Source organism: Nelumbo lutea, chromosome 5 (genome assembly GCF_056320005.1).
Source record: "Nelumbo lutea isolate HS-2025 chromosome 5, American lotus-T2T, whole genome shotgun sequence".
In the NCBI taxonomy this organism is placed as follows: Eukaryota; Viridiplantae; Streptophyta; class Magnoliopsida; order Proteales; family Nelumbonaceae; genus Nelumbo; species Nelumbo lutea.
The window spans coordinates 8,077,266-8,092,022 of NC_142688.1; the positions used below are offsets into that span (position 1 = coordinate 8,077,266).

General features: G+C 34.9%; 2 protein-coding genes across 2 annotated transcripts; one reads left to right on the forward strand and one right to left on the reverse strand.

Moving 5' to 3' along the window:
• The first annotated feature begins 2,753 nt into the window (after positions 1 to 2,753).
• Positions 2,754 to 4,947, forward strand: LOC148850150 (scarecrow-like protein 32). The gene has a single exon (XM_088943046.1). The coding sequence runs from the start codon at positions 3,387 to 3,389 to the stop codon at positions 4,758 to 4,760; it is 1,374 nt and encodes a 457-aa protein (XP_088799172.1). The 5' UTR covers positions 2,754 to 3,386; the 3' UTR covers positions 4,761 to 4,947.
• Positions 4,948 to 10,470: 5,523 nt separating this feature from the next.
• On the reverse strand, positions 10,471 to 13,139 carry LOC148850151 (small ribosomal subunit protein uS14z/uS14y/uS14x). Its single transcript, XM_088946973.1, has 3 exons — positions 13,002 to 13,139; positions 11,095 to 11,194; positions 10,471 to 10,665 (listed from the first exon to the last, which is right to left on the reverse strand). The coding sequence occupies exons 1-3, from the start codon at positions 13,061 to 13,063 to the stop codon at positions 10,657 to 10,659; spliced, it is 171 nt and encodes a 56-aa protein (XP_088803099.1). The 5' UTR covers positions 13,064 to 13,139; the 3' UTR covers positions 10,471 to 10,656.
• Between the last annotated feature and the right edge of the window lie 1,618 nt (positions 13,140 to 14,757).

The window sequence follows — 14,757 nt, forward strand, 5'->3', positions numbered from 1 at the left end:
TCCAAGACCAAGACAGGCTAGTATTGTTTACTTAGGCATTACGTCCTTTAGTCCTTGTATCTCAAGCCTAAGAATCCTCCTCAAAACTCACACTATCCAGGAATTATTATAACCTCCCACCTTAACGTATTTGATTCTCCTTATATGCTTCCCTCAGATTCTTCTTATACCCCTTGTTTACTCATTGCATACTTTTTATTTCAAAACCCTATAAATCAAGTACTACTGTTATCTCGGAATAAAAATAAAGAAGAAAAACGAAAAAGGTGAGTCAGCTTTCTGTGCTAGCATCTTTTAACTAGCATACAGTGAAAGCTTGTATATATATATATAAATAGATAGAGAGAGAGAGAAAAAAGTACCATCTTCCTCGCAATCCCTACCCTATACTTTGACAGTTTGCCTTGAAATTTGGAAAGTTAGCTGGCTAGGGTTAGTTATATCCTGGGTTTCAATACCTTAGAATCTGATAGGAAACCTACAAAGTAGGATGGCATAAGGGGAGGGCTTTACACTAGTCATGGAAACCACTTGCCTGGTCAAAGTTTGGGATATTTCCTCCTAGCTAGTATATGAACAACCAAATTAAGCTGTATGCAATATATTAAAGGAAAAGAATCAAAATTCAAGGAGGGTTTAATGGATCATATATAAAGGTGTCCGTAAATAAAACCCAAAAAAAAAACTAATAAAAGTCCAAGAGGTGTGAACTGAACTCTAAATTTCCCAATACTTTAATAGGGTTTGATATTTATAGATGTCAAGAAAGTATTAAAGAGCCCATATATAATGGGGTGTATATCTAATTTTAAGTTTTAACCATTGGATTTGGTCTCCTTAATTTTTTACCATTACAAGGTGGAGTATGAGAAGTATAAACTGTAAAATAAATCAAATTAAAAAAAGAATAATGGAAAGATATCAGCTGTCAAATAAAAGTATACAACCTTATTAGCAGATGCAGAGTAGTATATGTGTAGATGAAAATCAAGTAACAGAGACAATTATATATATATAGAGAGAGAGAGAGAGAGACCTTGGAACCATGTGCAGAGAGAAAGGAAGGAACATGACTTCTCAATCTGCATCAATTTGTACAATTTGTTTTTGGTTAAGCATCGATTTGTACAATGTGAAAAGCACATTATATGTGCTACACCTACACTTGCAACACAGTTGGAATATAATAGCACAATGTTGAAGAAGACGTAACCACAGTACTATAAAATCTTCACCATTCTTGGACGTACAAGGGAACATGCATTATGGTGTATACCTAGAACGGGAAATATGGCCAACTCGATCAATTCAATTCAACAATTGGCATATTCTTCAAACGAGAATAAGCCTAACCTCTCGATTCAATTGGAAGTTACTTAACACAATAAACCCAACTTGTATTGTATCGGTACATAAACCCCACCCCTTTTGAATTTGATACACGCAATGACCCTTCGGTTTCATTGAGAATTTCATCAAAATATAAACAAAGGGACACTCAAAATTAAACAGCATTTTGTATGTATATATTGTATAACAATACTTTTTCAACGCTTATATTCAGCCAAAAGTTGACACATTAAACTAATTTGCCGGTTTTATCTCTTCAATTAATTCTGTTAAGAGCAACTGTGGTTGGACAAATCCACATCAATACGCAAAAATTAAAGATTCCAATTGTAGGAGCATGATTTCTGGGTTGGGGGACTGACCCTAGCTACTACCCAGTTCAATCATCCAGACCAGGAGGCTGGGTATAAAGATAATCTGAGTAATGAGTAAATATATAGAAGGTAAAAAGGAGAATGAAAATGTCAAATTAGAGGGTGGACCAGGGTGCTGGGGGAGGCAGGCATGTGGTGCAATTTGGATTGAAACTAGCTAGCTTGATATTATCTTTCTTGGCTTGGGTGGCATGGCCGAGTAGTCTATTTGAAGTGGGGTTCCATTGGAAATGGACGACCAGTCCTTGAGCCAAGGGCACAAAAGGAATACATCAGGTATTCAGGTTGTGGGGACGAAAGGCTCAAGTGAAGGAATATAAGATATGGACCAAATCTTACGCTTCATACGAACCTGGAGATATATATATATATATATAAATTACTACCCATTGTAATCCTCTTGTGTGCATGCATTTCAGATCCGAGTTACCACTGGACATCTAAAACTAGTAGTGCAGGGGATAAGATGTACAAAAGCAGGAGAGAGTCTTGTCAATGTTAAAGGCCTTTTGTGTGTGCGTGAGAGAGAGAATTTTAGGACCCTCTGTCTTGATTTTTGTTCACAATAATGCGTCGGGTGCCCAAGTATTTGTGACTTATCAGTAGTAACTATGTAGACGATCCGGACTCCATGTAAATCAAAAATGTCATGGAGAGAGAGAGAGCACTCTGGGCCATAATATTTTAACAGTTTAACGTGCATCAAAAAGACAAAGTGTCGTTGTCAACGCTAATAAGGAAGAATTCACTCTTCTACAAAGATCAAATCAATTCCATCAATCTATGACCCAAGCCTACCTATTAAATCCCTATAAAGTTCAAAGATTTATATTATTTCAAAGTTCAAATTTCATGAAAATTTTCTCAGAGAGAGAGAGAGCAGAAACTGCAGAAATGATTTGTTCATGATATCATACCCCGTGAGTGAGCCAAATTAGTCTTCCTCTCAATCCTTACCAGTACATGACAAAAACCCAACCCCCAGAACAAGACAACTCCCTGGCCGGCCACCTCACATGACCCCAGAAGACAACAGAAGCCCACCTCCTCTCTTCTATAATACCCTCTCTTTTTACCATAGATCTTCCGACGAAAGAAGAAAAAAATGAAGGAAAAGGGAAGAAGAGTGAACAGAACCTTTTCTGTCCATGAAAAGGTTATTCAAACGCTGCTTCTATAGCCTCATTGCACCCCTCCATCCTATTACTGAAAAAGCTGATTTTGTTTAGAGGGACGTCGTTTTTTTTCCTTCCGATTTTGACTTCAACTAAGTTTTGGGGATATGGGTTTTCTTCCCACTCCAATGTACAGTCCTTTTTTAGTGACTTTCCATGGAATTTAACTTTTATTTGTATATCTGATTTGTGAGGACGTGCTACCCCGTCTTGTGTAGACCCTTTCGATTTCTATCAAAAAAAAAAAGCTGAACTGTCTATTTTGCTTTCTTCAAATGCAGAATTTTCCCGAAATATACTGAATTCACACTAACGGATCGTTTCCCAATGGAACCGCCGCTAGTCTGGTCTCTTTCTCACTCTGCTCTCTTCTGAAATCTGATTTCAATTCTCAATCTCTACCTCCTCCTCCTCTCTCTCTTCTTCTCATACACCTTTCTCTCATTCTCAAGCTCACAGACAGACACACACACTCTCTCTCTCCCCCATGTTGCAATTCACTGAAACACCACTTCCACCATCCTTGCACCAATATGCAATTAACCCTTATTCAGATCTCACCATGAGCAAGAACCCATTTCATAGAACCCGGCCTTGGCCTGGATTTCCGACATCGAAGTCTCTCGAGAACTTCGGTGATGCCAATTGCATGGAGCAGCTGCTGGTGCACTGTGCGAACGCAATTGATAGCAATGATGCCACCTTAGCCCAACAGATCCTCTGGGTTTTGAACAACATCGCTCCTCCGGACGGTGACTCCAATCAACGCCTCACTTGTGGCTTCCTCCGAGCTCTTATCGTCCGTGCAGCAAAAACAGGAAGTTGCAAGATGCTCACAGCAATGGCCAACGCCAACGCTAACCTAGCTCTCCATGCCCACAAGTTCTCCGTTATCGAGCTTGCTAGCTTCGTTGACCTCACCCCGTGGCATCGATTTGGCTTCACCGCAGCTAATGCTGCCATTTTAGAAGCCATCGAAGGGTTCTCTGTGGTCCACATCATTGATCTAAGCTCCACCCACTGCATGCAGATCCCAACACTAATTGATTCAATTGCAAACCGTCCAGAGGGTCCACCCTTTATCAAGCTCACAGTCGCCGGCGCCACCACCGATGTCCCCCCGTTGCTTGACCTATCCTATGAGGAATTGGGTTCAAGGCTGGTGAATTTTGCGAGGTCTCGGAATGTAGGGATGGAGTTCAGGGTGATTCCTTCCAGTTCTTCTGATGGGTTCGCATCTTTGATTGAACAACTTCGTGTGGTGCAGCAGCTAGTATTTGCTGAAGGAGGAGGCGAAGGAGAGGCTCTCGTTGTAAACTGTCACATGATGCTTCATTACATACCAGAAGAAACCCTCGGTGTAACCCCTTACAGTTTCGAGTCTTCTACTACATCTTCTCTTCGAACCATGTTTCTTAAAGCGATTCGCAGTTTAGAGCCCACGGTCGTTGTTGTAGTGGATGAAGATGCAGATTTCACATCAAACAACCTGGTCTGTAGATTGAGATCAGCATTTAATTATCTATGGATACCTTACGATACGGTGGATACATTCCTTCCCAGAGGGAGCAAGCAAAGGCAGTGGTACGAAGCGGATATATGCTGGAAGATAGAGAATGTGATTGCACAAGAGGGTGTGCAGAGGGTCGAACGTCTGGAGCCCAAAAGCAGGTGGATTCAGAGAATGAGAAATGCAAATTTTCGGGGAATCCCATTTAGCGAAGAGTCTATTTTAGAGGTCAAGAGCATGCTTGATGACCATGCCGCCGGTTGGGGATTAAAGAAGGCAGAAGATGAAGGTCTTGTGCTTACATGGAAAGGACACAATGTTGTGTTTGCTACTGCTTGGGTCCCTACTTGAAACATTTTTTCTCATCTTTTCTTTTCGTTTTTACTCTTTAATCTGTAAACCCCTTCGTCGTCTCTCATTCCACAGCTTTTTCTATTCTCCAGAAGTGTACGATCCATAGCTTTTATGCTCTCTTTTGAGAGGCTTCAACTAGTTTCACAAATTTAATCTATTTTCTCCTAATCATTTTTTCCATGTACATCTCTCTCTCTCTCTCTCTCTCTCTCTCTCTCGTGTGAGAACTGAGCAGTACTTTTCCCCCTTTGTTGCCGTAGCGTTGCATTGGACATATCCTCGTGTGTTTCTTTATGCTTCGCGTTCTGCGAATGTAATGTATATCTTCGTGTTTCTGTGTTTAGAGCTGTGTGAGGAAGTGTGTGTGATCTCAGAGTCAGCGCAATTTGCAGGGTTCTCTTGTACACTACAGATTGGTATACGGGAAAAATATGAACTTTCAGGTATTATTACTCTTCCAGGAATCATTTACGAAACTAAATAATATTTCTGTTTCTTTCTGAGCATAAGGCTTAAAGCCACAAATTAATTGAACTATGCAATACTGATTCTTGGATCTAGCGTTATATGTGATGGCTTAGTGAAAAGCAGATTTGCTTAGTCTTCGGAGTGATGGAGACAACGAAGGGTGGTTTTAATTTCCAAAATCTTTCGACTTGCAATGAAGTAGTCAAGTAGATAAATTTGGTAATTAAATCCTGAATGCAGTCCAAGTGGTTTCAACTCATTGTTATGAAAATTCCTGTAATTTTTTATAGGAGAAATAATCAATATGGTCAGAAGATTATTGGATTGTGAAGAAAAACATTGGGAATTGACACACGAAGATCATTCCCCATCCATTTCATGACCACAACTAGTTGGTTTCTGGTTTCAATTTCTTGACTTTGCATTGAAGTTTTGATTAAAAAAAACAAAAGCTAAGGATGGTTCAATTTTCCAAGAATGTTTGGAGAGAATTTGCATTAATAATAGATAATTAATAATGTTGTGTTAATTTATTGAAGTATTATTTTAGGGAGTTCTCATTAATGGAGAAGCCATGGGATGACATTTTTTTGGCACGAAACAGAAGAGAGTTCTCAAAATAAATGCTGAGATACTACCACCCTCCTACCCAAAACTCGAAACAATGAAATCTTAAGTTTATCATTTCTTTTCTGGTTAACTATGAATGCAGATTTTACATTTCAATAATATCAACTAAATTGTGTAGATGCTTATCAGTTGATTGTGCAGAAACAATCTGTAGGCTACTCTCAATGGTTTGCATTACCGGTTTTGACCAAATTTATCTTCTTTGCTGTTTCTTTTGAATAGTAGTTGAGATAAACATTGTCAACTGTGCAGTGGCCTCTCATCTGATTAAACCCAAGTGGATAATTTTCTATCCTGGGTTTCTTGATCTTGATAGTCTGTCACGGATGTGATGGAGAATAGCTGGTCAAATCAGAATACTTCCTCGGACTCATTCCATTTCAGTGAGAAGAAGCTTTGAACTTGGAAAATATCTAATTTTCCATGCATGGAAGGGAATGTATATCAACATATCTACGTGATTTTCAATCGCAGCATTAATTTATTCTTGTACTATCTCTGCGACTTGTTTGGACGTGATTATCAACTACTAAAAAAGATATTCTCATGTATGGTGCAAGAAACCGAGAAGCTGCTTATACACCAACTGTAGGTCTGTAATTAGTAATTACTAAATGCAATAGCGGGGGCAGAGAGAGGGAGAGCGCTTGTCTTGTGTGTTTTGTGATCACCTTGATTTATCAACAATCATCTTGCCATTTAAATATTTTATTGGTTTGAGAATAATTTATTATTGAAATAAGGGAAATTGTCTAATGAATTTTCAGTATTTCTCTTAAATTTACATGACTTTCTAAAGAGTTTGGATTTGCTCCTCAAAGAACACGCCTCACACCAATTCACAGCATGTTTCGGCAGTGCATCTGGAACAACCCTACTTGTAAATTTTTAATTCATGGGAAGATGTTCCGAATGGATGGCTGAAATGTGCTGTGATATCGGAGGGAGGCGCGCTGTGTAAGGAGCAGATCCGATCTCCTTTTCAAAATGTCCAGGGACCCATGTCAGTAAAGTCCAAATCTCCTGCCCATGAGAACTCTGTCCATGTTTATCCATACATAGAGAACATCTCATCTTTTCCATAATATCATGGAGGGGGAAATGTTCCCAATTCATAGGGGATTGTGTATTGTGGGTAGGCATGGGCAGGAGATCCGGAATCATGTCAGTAAGTTTTTGTTTTCCCAAACCCACTATTGGTTACAGCACCGTTAGTGTGCATTGAAAGTTGTCTATGTGAGCACAAATGTAATTTTCATGACCAAACTACCCCTGAATGGTGAGTCAGCCTTATTAAACATATTTTTATGACTAAATGCCCTTAGACGCCCAACTGAAAAGTGCATTGTGGGTCAAATAATAACAAGGGTATTTCTCAAATATTGAAAAATGGGTCAAATATAACAAAGGGTAAAATGGTAAGTTACTAATATCTATTAGTCTGTTTAAGGTCAAGTTAATGGCATGGGTTCCTTGGACATTTTGAAAAGTAATGGTGAATTTAAGAGAAATTCTGAAAAGTAATGGTGAGTTTTAAGACAATTTCCCTTAAAATAAAAGCATTAGTTAAATGGAAATTTGCAATAAATTGAAACTTCATCCAATTAACGAATTTTCTCTATTTATGTTAAAGCTTGTTGTTTGCCTATGATCCAATAGCTACGTAACTCCAGTCCAAGCTCTTGGTGGTAAGATCAGACACCGACTCTCTCGGGCCCCGGCCCTTAATCCCATTCCCATTTCTGCTGGAATGGCATTCCTCCATTTGAGGGAATGGCCATTCCCTGCCCCTCTCTTAGGAATGAATTAATGAAATCTCATTCCTGCGGATTCTAAGTCCCATTCCCATTCCTGTCTAAACCAAACAGACTATGGGAATAGACCATTCAGATTCCAATTCTAAAGGATTTTGATTCCGATTCTGATTCCAATTTCAACTGTGAAACTTGAGGAATGTGTCAAATGAAAATATATTTTGATGTAAGTTGCTTTTCTGTTTTCTTTTTCTTCTTTTCTTTCCTTCTCTCTTTTAATTGTTGTAAGGTTTGGTTTTGTTCCGTCTGTGTTATATTGTTCTCATAATGTTTAAACTAACAACCTCCCGAATCTCACATTTGAAAGTTGTTTAGTTGGAATTAGGGGTGTTAATGGACTGGTCCAAACCAAAAGCAATTTGGATGGATTGGATGGACTGACAAGACATATTGAATTGAATCAATACAGACTTAATGATCTAAAGTTTTTATTGGATTGGATTAATTTGGATCCATTCCATACGTAATGTATTTATATTGGATTGGGTTGGATTGAGCTAATATCTAATCCATTGATAGAAAATGGGAACATAAGTGTCAATGGACCAAGTTTGGTTAGAACTAATCTAAATTAAAACAAAATTGAACATATTGAACAGTTCATACATTCAATTGGACTGGTGAAAAATATTCATTAAATTGGATTGGGCCTGGTCCATTTGTAATGGATTCACATTGGAGTGGATCCTGTTGGACCAAATCCAATCCGATTGACACCCCTAGTTGGAATGCTACTGCAACTGCAATTTAATTGAAGGAGAATAAGAAGACAAAAGAAAAGAAAAGAAAAGAAAACCAAGACAAGAATAAGCAAGAGAAATGTAAGGTCTGATTATTTCCCGCAATCCAGAGGATTACAAAGCCTCTAAATAATCCAAAAAAAAACGTTTCTTTCCAAAAGAAAACAAAACAGAAAATAAAAAGAGCCCACCTAATGAATCTAATGGGGCTCATGTTATATGTCGCCAAATCTTCTCCCAAATTGGGCTGGCCGTTTATTCTTTTTTCTATTTTTTGGTCAAAACTGATTGAACCGCGGATTATTCAAGATGTTCATATATTTTCACTATTTCTCCAATTTTATATTTATAATAAGTAATATATTTATGACATCACATCAATATCAGAAATGAACCGGTAAAAATCATAAGCCGTGGGGCCTTTTGGGTTTAAAGCCGATTCAATTTAGAAAACAAAAGCCGGGGAAGCTTGTATTAATCTGTTTGCACTTGGGCTATGTTTGGATTTTCACAAAATAAGAGAAACAGAAGAGAGAGAAAGGAGAGAGAAGTCAATATAATATCCCTCGACATTCTATTTCTCTTATTTTTCATCAATCCAAATACAGTCATAGGGAAAGCAACACTAACGGCGTCACGTTTTAAAACGTCAAATCAGTCCTCCATTATAAAGCACAAAAGTTATAAAATAAAAAATAAAATAAAATAAAATACATCCTCCGATAACGTTTCTACTAATATAGTGTCTATACTTGCCATGGCTTCATATAAATCATAAAATAAAATCAGCATGTCATATATAATCAGTTAATATTTGTTAAATGAAGTTAATTCAAATGTTTTAATTTTTAAATTTAAATCTAATCTTTTAGTTTAGAACTTCACAGTTTATGCATTTTCACCTTTTTATCTATTTACTTTACTTGCTAAAATATGGTACCAATTGTTGGATTATGGCTTGGATGGGAAGCTTGTCGTTTTTAGATTACATATTACATATTACATACACAGGGGTATAAGATGGAACAGCGTCCCACAGCATTGGAAATATCTCTTAATGATAATTCCAAAAATGATGATATCTCTTAATGATAATCCCAAGACTCGATATTGGGAGAAAGTAGCAAACGATATAAATTCGAATCTGTTATCCACAACACATTGCCTGATTCCACAAAAGAATCTTTTCGTTTATTACTGATCAGTGATCAGAACTTCAAACCCATAATATGGACAAAGGAAACAGAGATTAGAGGTCCTTTCTCTAACACCAATAATTTAATTATATCGAACAAAATTATATTTAGGGCTGTCAATGGGTTGTGGGATCTACTACCCAACAGTCCCAAACCGACAATCTAATTATAAGTTTATAACAGTTGCGATTCATGATATTGTACTGATAAATAGTTGGGTTGGTTCCAATTATTGGCTGTCCACATATTTTTTATTATTTTTTATTTATCATATTTTATGCTTAAAATAAAAATATTTAATTATTACCATATAAATAATTTCATAATTTTCTCAGATACTACCATCAAATTTTAAATCTTAAGTAACTATATAAATAACTAAATATAACTTTCAATACAACATTGGGTCAGACTCTATCTAGACCCAAACTGTTGACAGCCCTAAATTTAGATTGGACAAAAACCACAAGGAATTCGATATGCCTGGATATTGAAACAAAAAAAAAAAAAAGAACATTGTAAATGGAAGGAAAATGTGCAAGCATTAAACTTGACACCGTCCTCAACCCAAAAAATAACATGAGAAAAAGTAACCGGATACGAGATCAGGAATATATATTTGATTGAGCACCAGGGCAATCAGCTTCTCACATTTAACTAATAAATGATGCTTTTAGGTTTTCTTATTGTGATAAAAAACTAAAAAAAATAGAAATACGAAAAAAACAAACGGGCCCATCACTATTTTTAATTGGATGATCTAGCAACCTCCAAATCGTGTATATTTATCGATCTGATTTTCTGGTCGGATCAACCCAAAAGATGCCAAAAGGGAAAATAAATAGCTGAGCAAGATGAGTTAGAGGACGAAATGGATATCGTCTTAAGTATAAAAAAAAAAGATGTTTTATCAAAAAATAAAGCTCTCAAGTCTCAACCAATTCCAGTACACGTTAACAAAATTATCAACCAACCATATTAAAATAGCGAAGCCTAGACTACCATACGTCAGAAAATCCCGCCAACTCCATTCATGGTCCATTCCTCAGCGGTACTGAAAAGACACAAGCCATTTAACATTAAATTAACTTGAGGTCTTCAACAGGATTACAAAGAACTATTAAACTAGGCACATATAAACTACCAAGGACAATTTTTTCAAACAAACAGCAAAAAGCCCAGGGTTTTATTAACCGTTATAAATACAGAGTAAAGGAATCCTGTGTGTTTAGTACGAGTTTTTTTATGTTGGAGAGTGAGCAAACATTTTTACGCCTAAGAACAAGCTGGGCCTCATGGGGTCCCAGCAAAAGGATACAAAAACTGTAAACACGTTTACTAGCATTCATCAAAAATTACTAGGGATTTAAACAAGCATGAAACATGAACATGCAACCCCAGACACTAGCATTAGGTTAAACTAGAAATAGATGGAGTTCTAACTGAAATAAATATATTAAGGGAAAACTAGAATTTCACTCACCTTGATGAAGCCAATTTCCTTAGCATTGCTACGGAAGCACTGTCTGCAGCACATAAGTCCATATTTCCGGATCAGTCCATGAGGATTCCCGCACACTCGGCTGACAAATTGAAAAAAAAAAAACATCAGAACAATTAAAGCTTGCTAAAAATCTTAACGATATCTGCGCATTTGATTTACTCAAATAGCAATACTGATTTCACGTAGGCTACGAATTCATGAACAATGATGCATCCAAAACAACTAATTTCAAACTTTAATGGATAAATAAAAAATCATCATACAGAAGAAATAACCAATAGGATAAATCATCATGTACATCATTACAATACATTAGTGTGACCTTGCATGAGTCTACAGGTGCCAATAGGATAAATTAATAGCTCTAGTTGAATTCAGAAATATTTACTCATTCAAGTGACCCGGTAGCTATAGGTGCCAGTGATAACCACAATGCACGGCACACTAGTTTTTAATTACCATAACCACAGATTCCCTATTAAAATGACATGTGGATTCGGAACAGCAATCAAAAAGGGAAATGAAGCTTGGGTTCTGATGGGTAGAGTAGGTACTTGTCGCGTATTGGCTACACAGCGAGCAAGTGATTATGTGAAAAATCATTCATTCGAAATATGCAAATAACCAGATAACCTCACCAAGTATGAAAAACTCTTTAAGTCTTGGCATTCCCAAAAGCTAACCACATAACCAAGTTGCAATAGTGGAACACATTTTTTTCTCATGAACAAAACCAAAAAAAATTAATATCAGTATATCACTGACAAAAGACCTACTCAACCCACTGGAACTTTTGATTACACTATTGCAACTTGTGACTAGATGGAAAATACAAATTCAGGGATCATGTTGATAAGGGCTCTGGGCACTTTAATATCACTATATCACTGACAAAACACCTACCCAACCCACTGAAGCTTCTGCTCGAAACTACACTTTTGCAACCTGTGATTAGATGGAAAATACAAATTCAGGGATCATTATCACAAGGCTCCGGCAACTTTAAGTACAAATGTACATCGATCGCATTATTCCATCTGAACCAATTGTGTGATTTGCATCCAGATAATAGAAATCATTGGACATTGCACAAATAAGACCTTGATTGACTTTAAATGTGAAAATCAATATAATACTAATGATTTAAAGGGACCTAAAATGACAAAAAAAAGGTGGATAACGGTTCTAGTCACTACTAAACCACGATAATTTATCAACTACAGAGGGCAATTTACACCATTTACATGGTTGCTAACGCATGGCTTATACAAAGAAAAAATATCTTAACAATCAGGTTACATGTCCTGCAACCACTTGCATATGATCTTGACCAAGTTTAAATACTATAGTTCTGAAAATCTTACTATATATAATATGAGTATATGACCCACAAGAGTATCGTTTTGAATCTTACATTTGGACCCTGTTCTTAAAAAAATATCTAAAGTTGCTGTTTGGATCTTACTCATATTTGTCTCTTTTACCCATATCTGTTATCAAAACCTTAGATGTTTATTTCAGTTTTGTAAAGCAGTTGGTCAGTCAATTTATGAAGTCTATTTGCTTAAAGAGGCTATGTAAAATCAAACTTTCAACGAGTATCAATCTTCGATAAATCCTGCCTTAACGATTACCCAAAGCTTTCTTTATGAAACCCATAAAGAACACAAATCATTCATACACACCAGTTTAAAGTTTCTTTGTGGTAAGTCTCATATTTAAGAAAGAGAAATTTGGGGTTAGTCTCGCATATTAAAAGAGAAAGAAGAATATCGCAATAGATGGACTGTTATGGAACAAATAATATAGTATAGAAAGTGTTTACGCATTTCAACTACAACAATTCTAAGGCTCAAGCCAGAAAATATCCAGAAGAAAACCCTCACCATGCGCGGGATCCAGGACCGTAGTTCTTTGGGTGCGAATTCCATACATTTGAGTGACCCATCGCTCCCTGCCTACTTCACTGTGTTGCAGAGGAAAACCCTAATCGCTAGTATTCGAACTTTAGGAGAGATTCTGGCGAGAGAAAAGAGATGGGCGTTTTGGCTTTTATAGTTCTCATTGAAACCCTACTTCCTAAACGCCTAGTCGCCTACGCTACTTGACGAACCACTGCTTAGGATGATGGTAGATTCCAATCTGACGGACGAAAATAGTTACCCGTCAAATAGGAAATTCTGTTGGGTTGGGAAGTAAAGCGAGAAACAAGCTTTTTATGATACCTGAATAACCATTACCGGTTGTTTGGTTACAAGTTTTGCCGGTATTATGATGGAAATATATATATATATATATATATATATATATATATTTATATTAAAACTAGTGCTGCCATGTCAGCATAGTTTTCTTTTTAGAGAAGTTATTTATCTTTTTTTTTTATTTTTGTGTTTTCTCTTTTTTATTTTAAAAATATAAAACACTAATCATTGCTTATCTTGATTATATTAAACAACCAATGAGATGTATTTTCCCACAACTTAAATAATCATTTCTCCTAAAATTTCTCCTAAACTATCTCTCCCACTTTCTCCAAAATTATCCCTAATTTCTCTTTATCTCCAAAATTATCTCTAATTTAGTGGAGAGTTTCTCTCCTAAATTATCTATAATTCTTTTTTATCCTCTCCCCTACTTTTTATCTATATCTATCTAAAGAAAAATCGGATTAAAAAATTTAAGAAATATTTAAATATTCTAACAAAATTATATAATATCTTTAAAATATTTATTTAAAACACAAAATTATGTACTAACAATTTAAATTATGTTTTTCTAGATTATCAATTTAAATGTTTTTCAAATATTTAATAATATGTAATAGCTTTAAATAAATAAAATTCAAATAACAAAAAAAATAAATATTTTTTAGATTATTTAAATATTTATCATAACTAGATTTTAAATAGTTAAAATAACAGAATTATGTAATAAATTTAAAAATTTCTTCAAAGTAGAAAAATAATTATAACATAATATTGAAATTAATAATAATTTAATATATTACAAAATTAATATGAAATTATGTAATAAAAGTATAAATTGTGATTTTATGGGTAACTAAATTGAATAAATAAGTAATATTTTAAATTTTAAATATTTTACATATTATTTAAGTATTTAAATAACAAAATATTTAACATAACTAGATTTTAAATAGTTAAAATAAATAAATTATGTAAAAATTTTAAAAACATTCTAAAAATTACAAAAATAATTATAACATAATATTGAAATTAGTAATAATTTAATATTTTTACTTAATATTGTAAATAATTAATTTCACTTATATCTAGGAATAATTCAAAAAAATTACTTTCAAAAACATTAATATTTATTAATAATAATTTTAACTCTTAATCTATATTTATTATATAACTATATATACTAAATTAATATTTATTGTATTTCAATAATTATTTATTATTTTTTGTGATAAATGTATTTTCAATGATTATGTATAAATTTATTTTGTTTTGATTTAACAGAAAAGTTTCAATAATTATTGGAGATTAAACTACTAATGTTGAATTTTTAAATTTAATTTATTATACTTATTGTATTTATTGTATTTTTGTTATAACTTATTGATTAAAAATTACAGTGCAATTGTAGGTAAATGGTGGTCACTTAGACCAT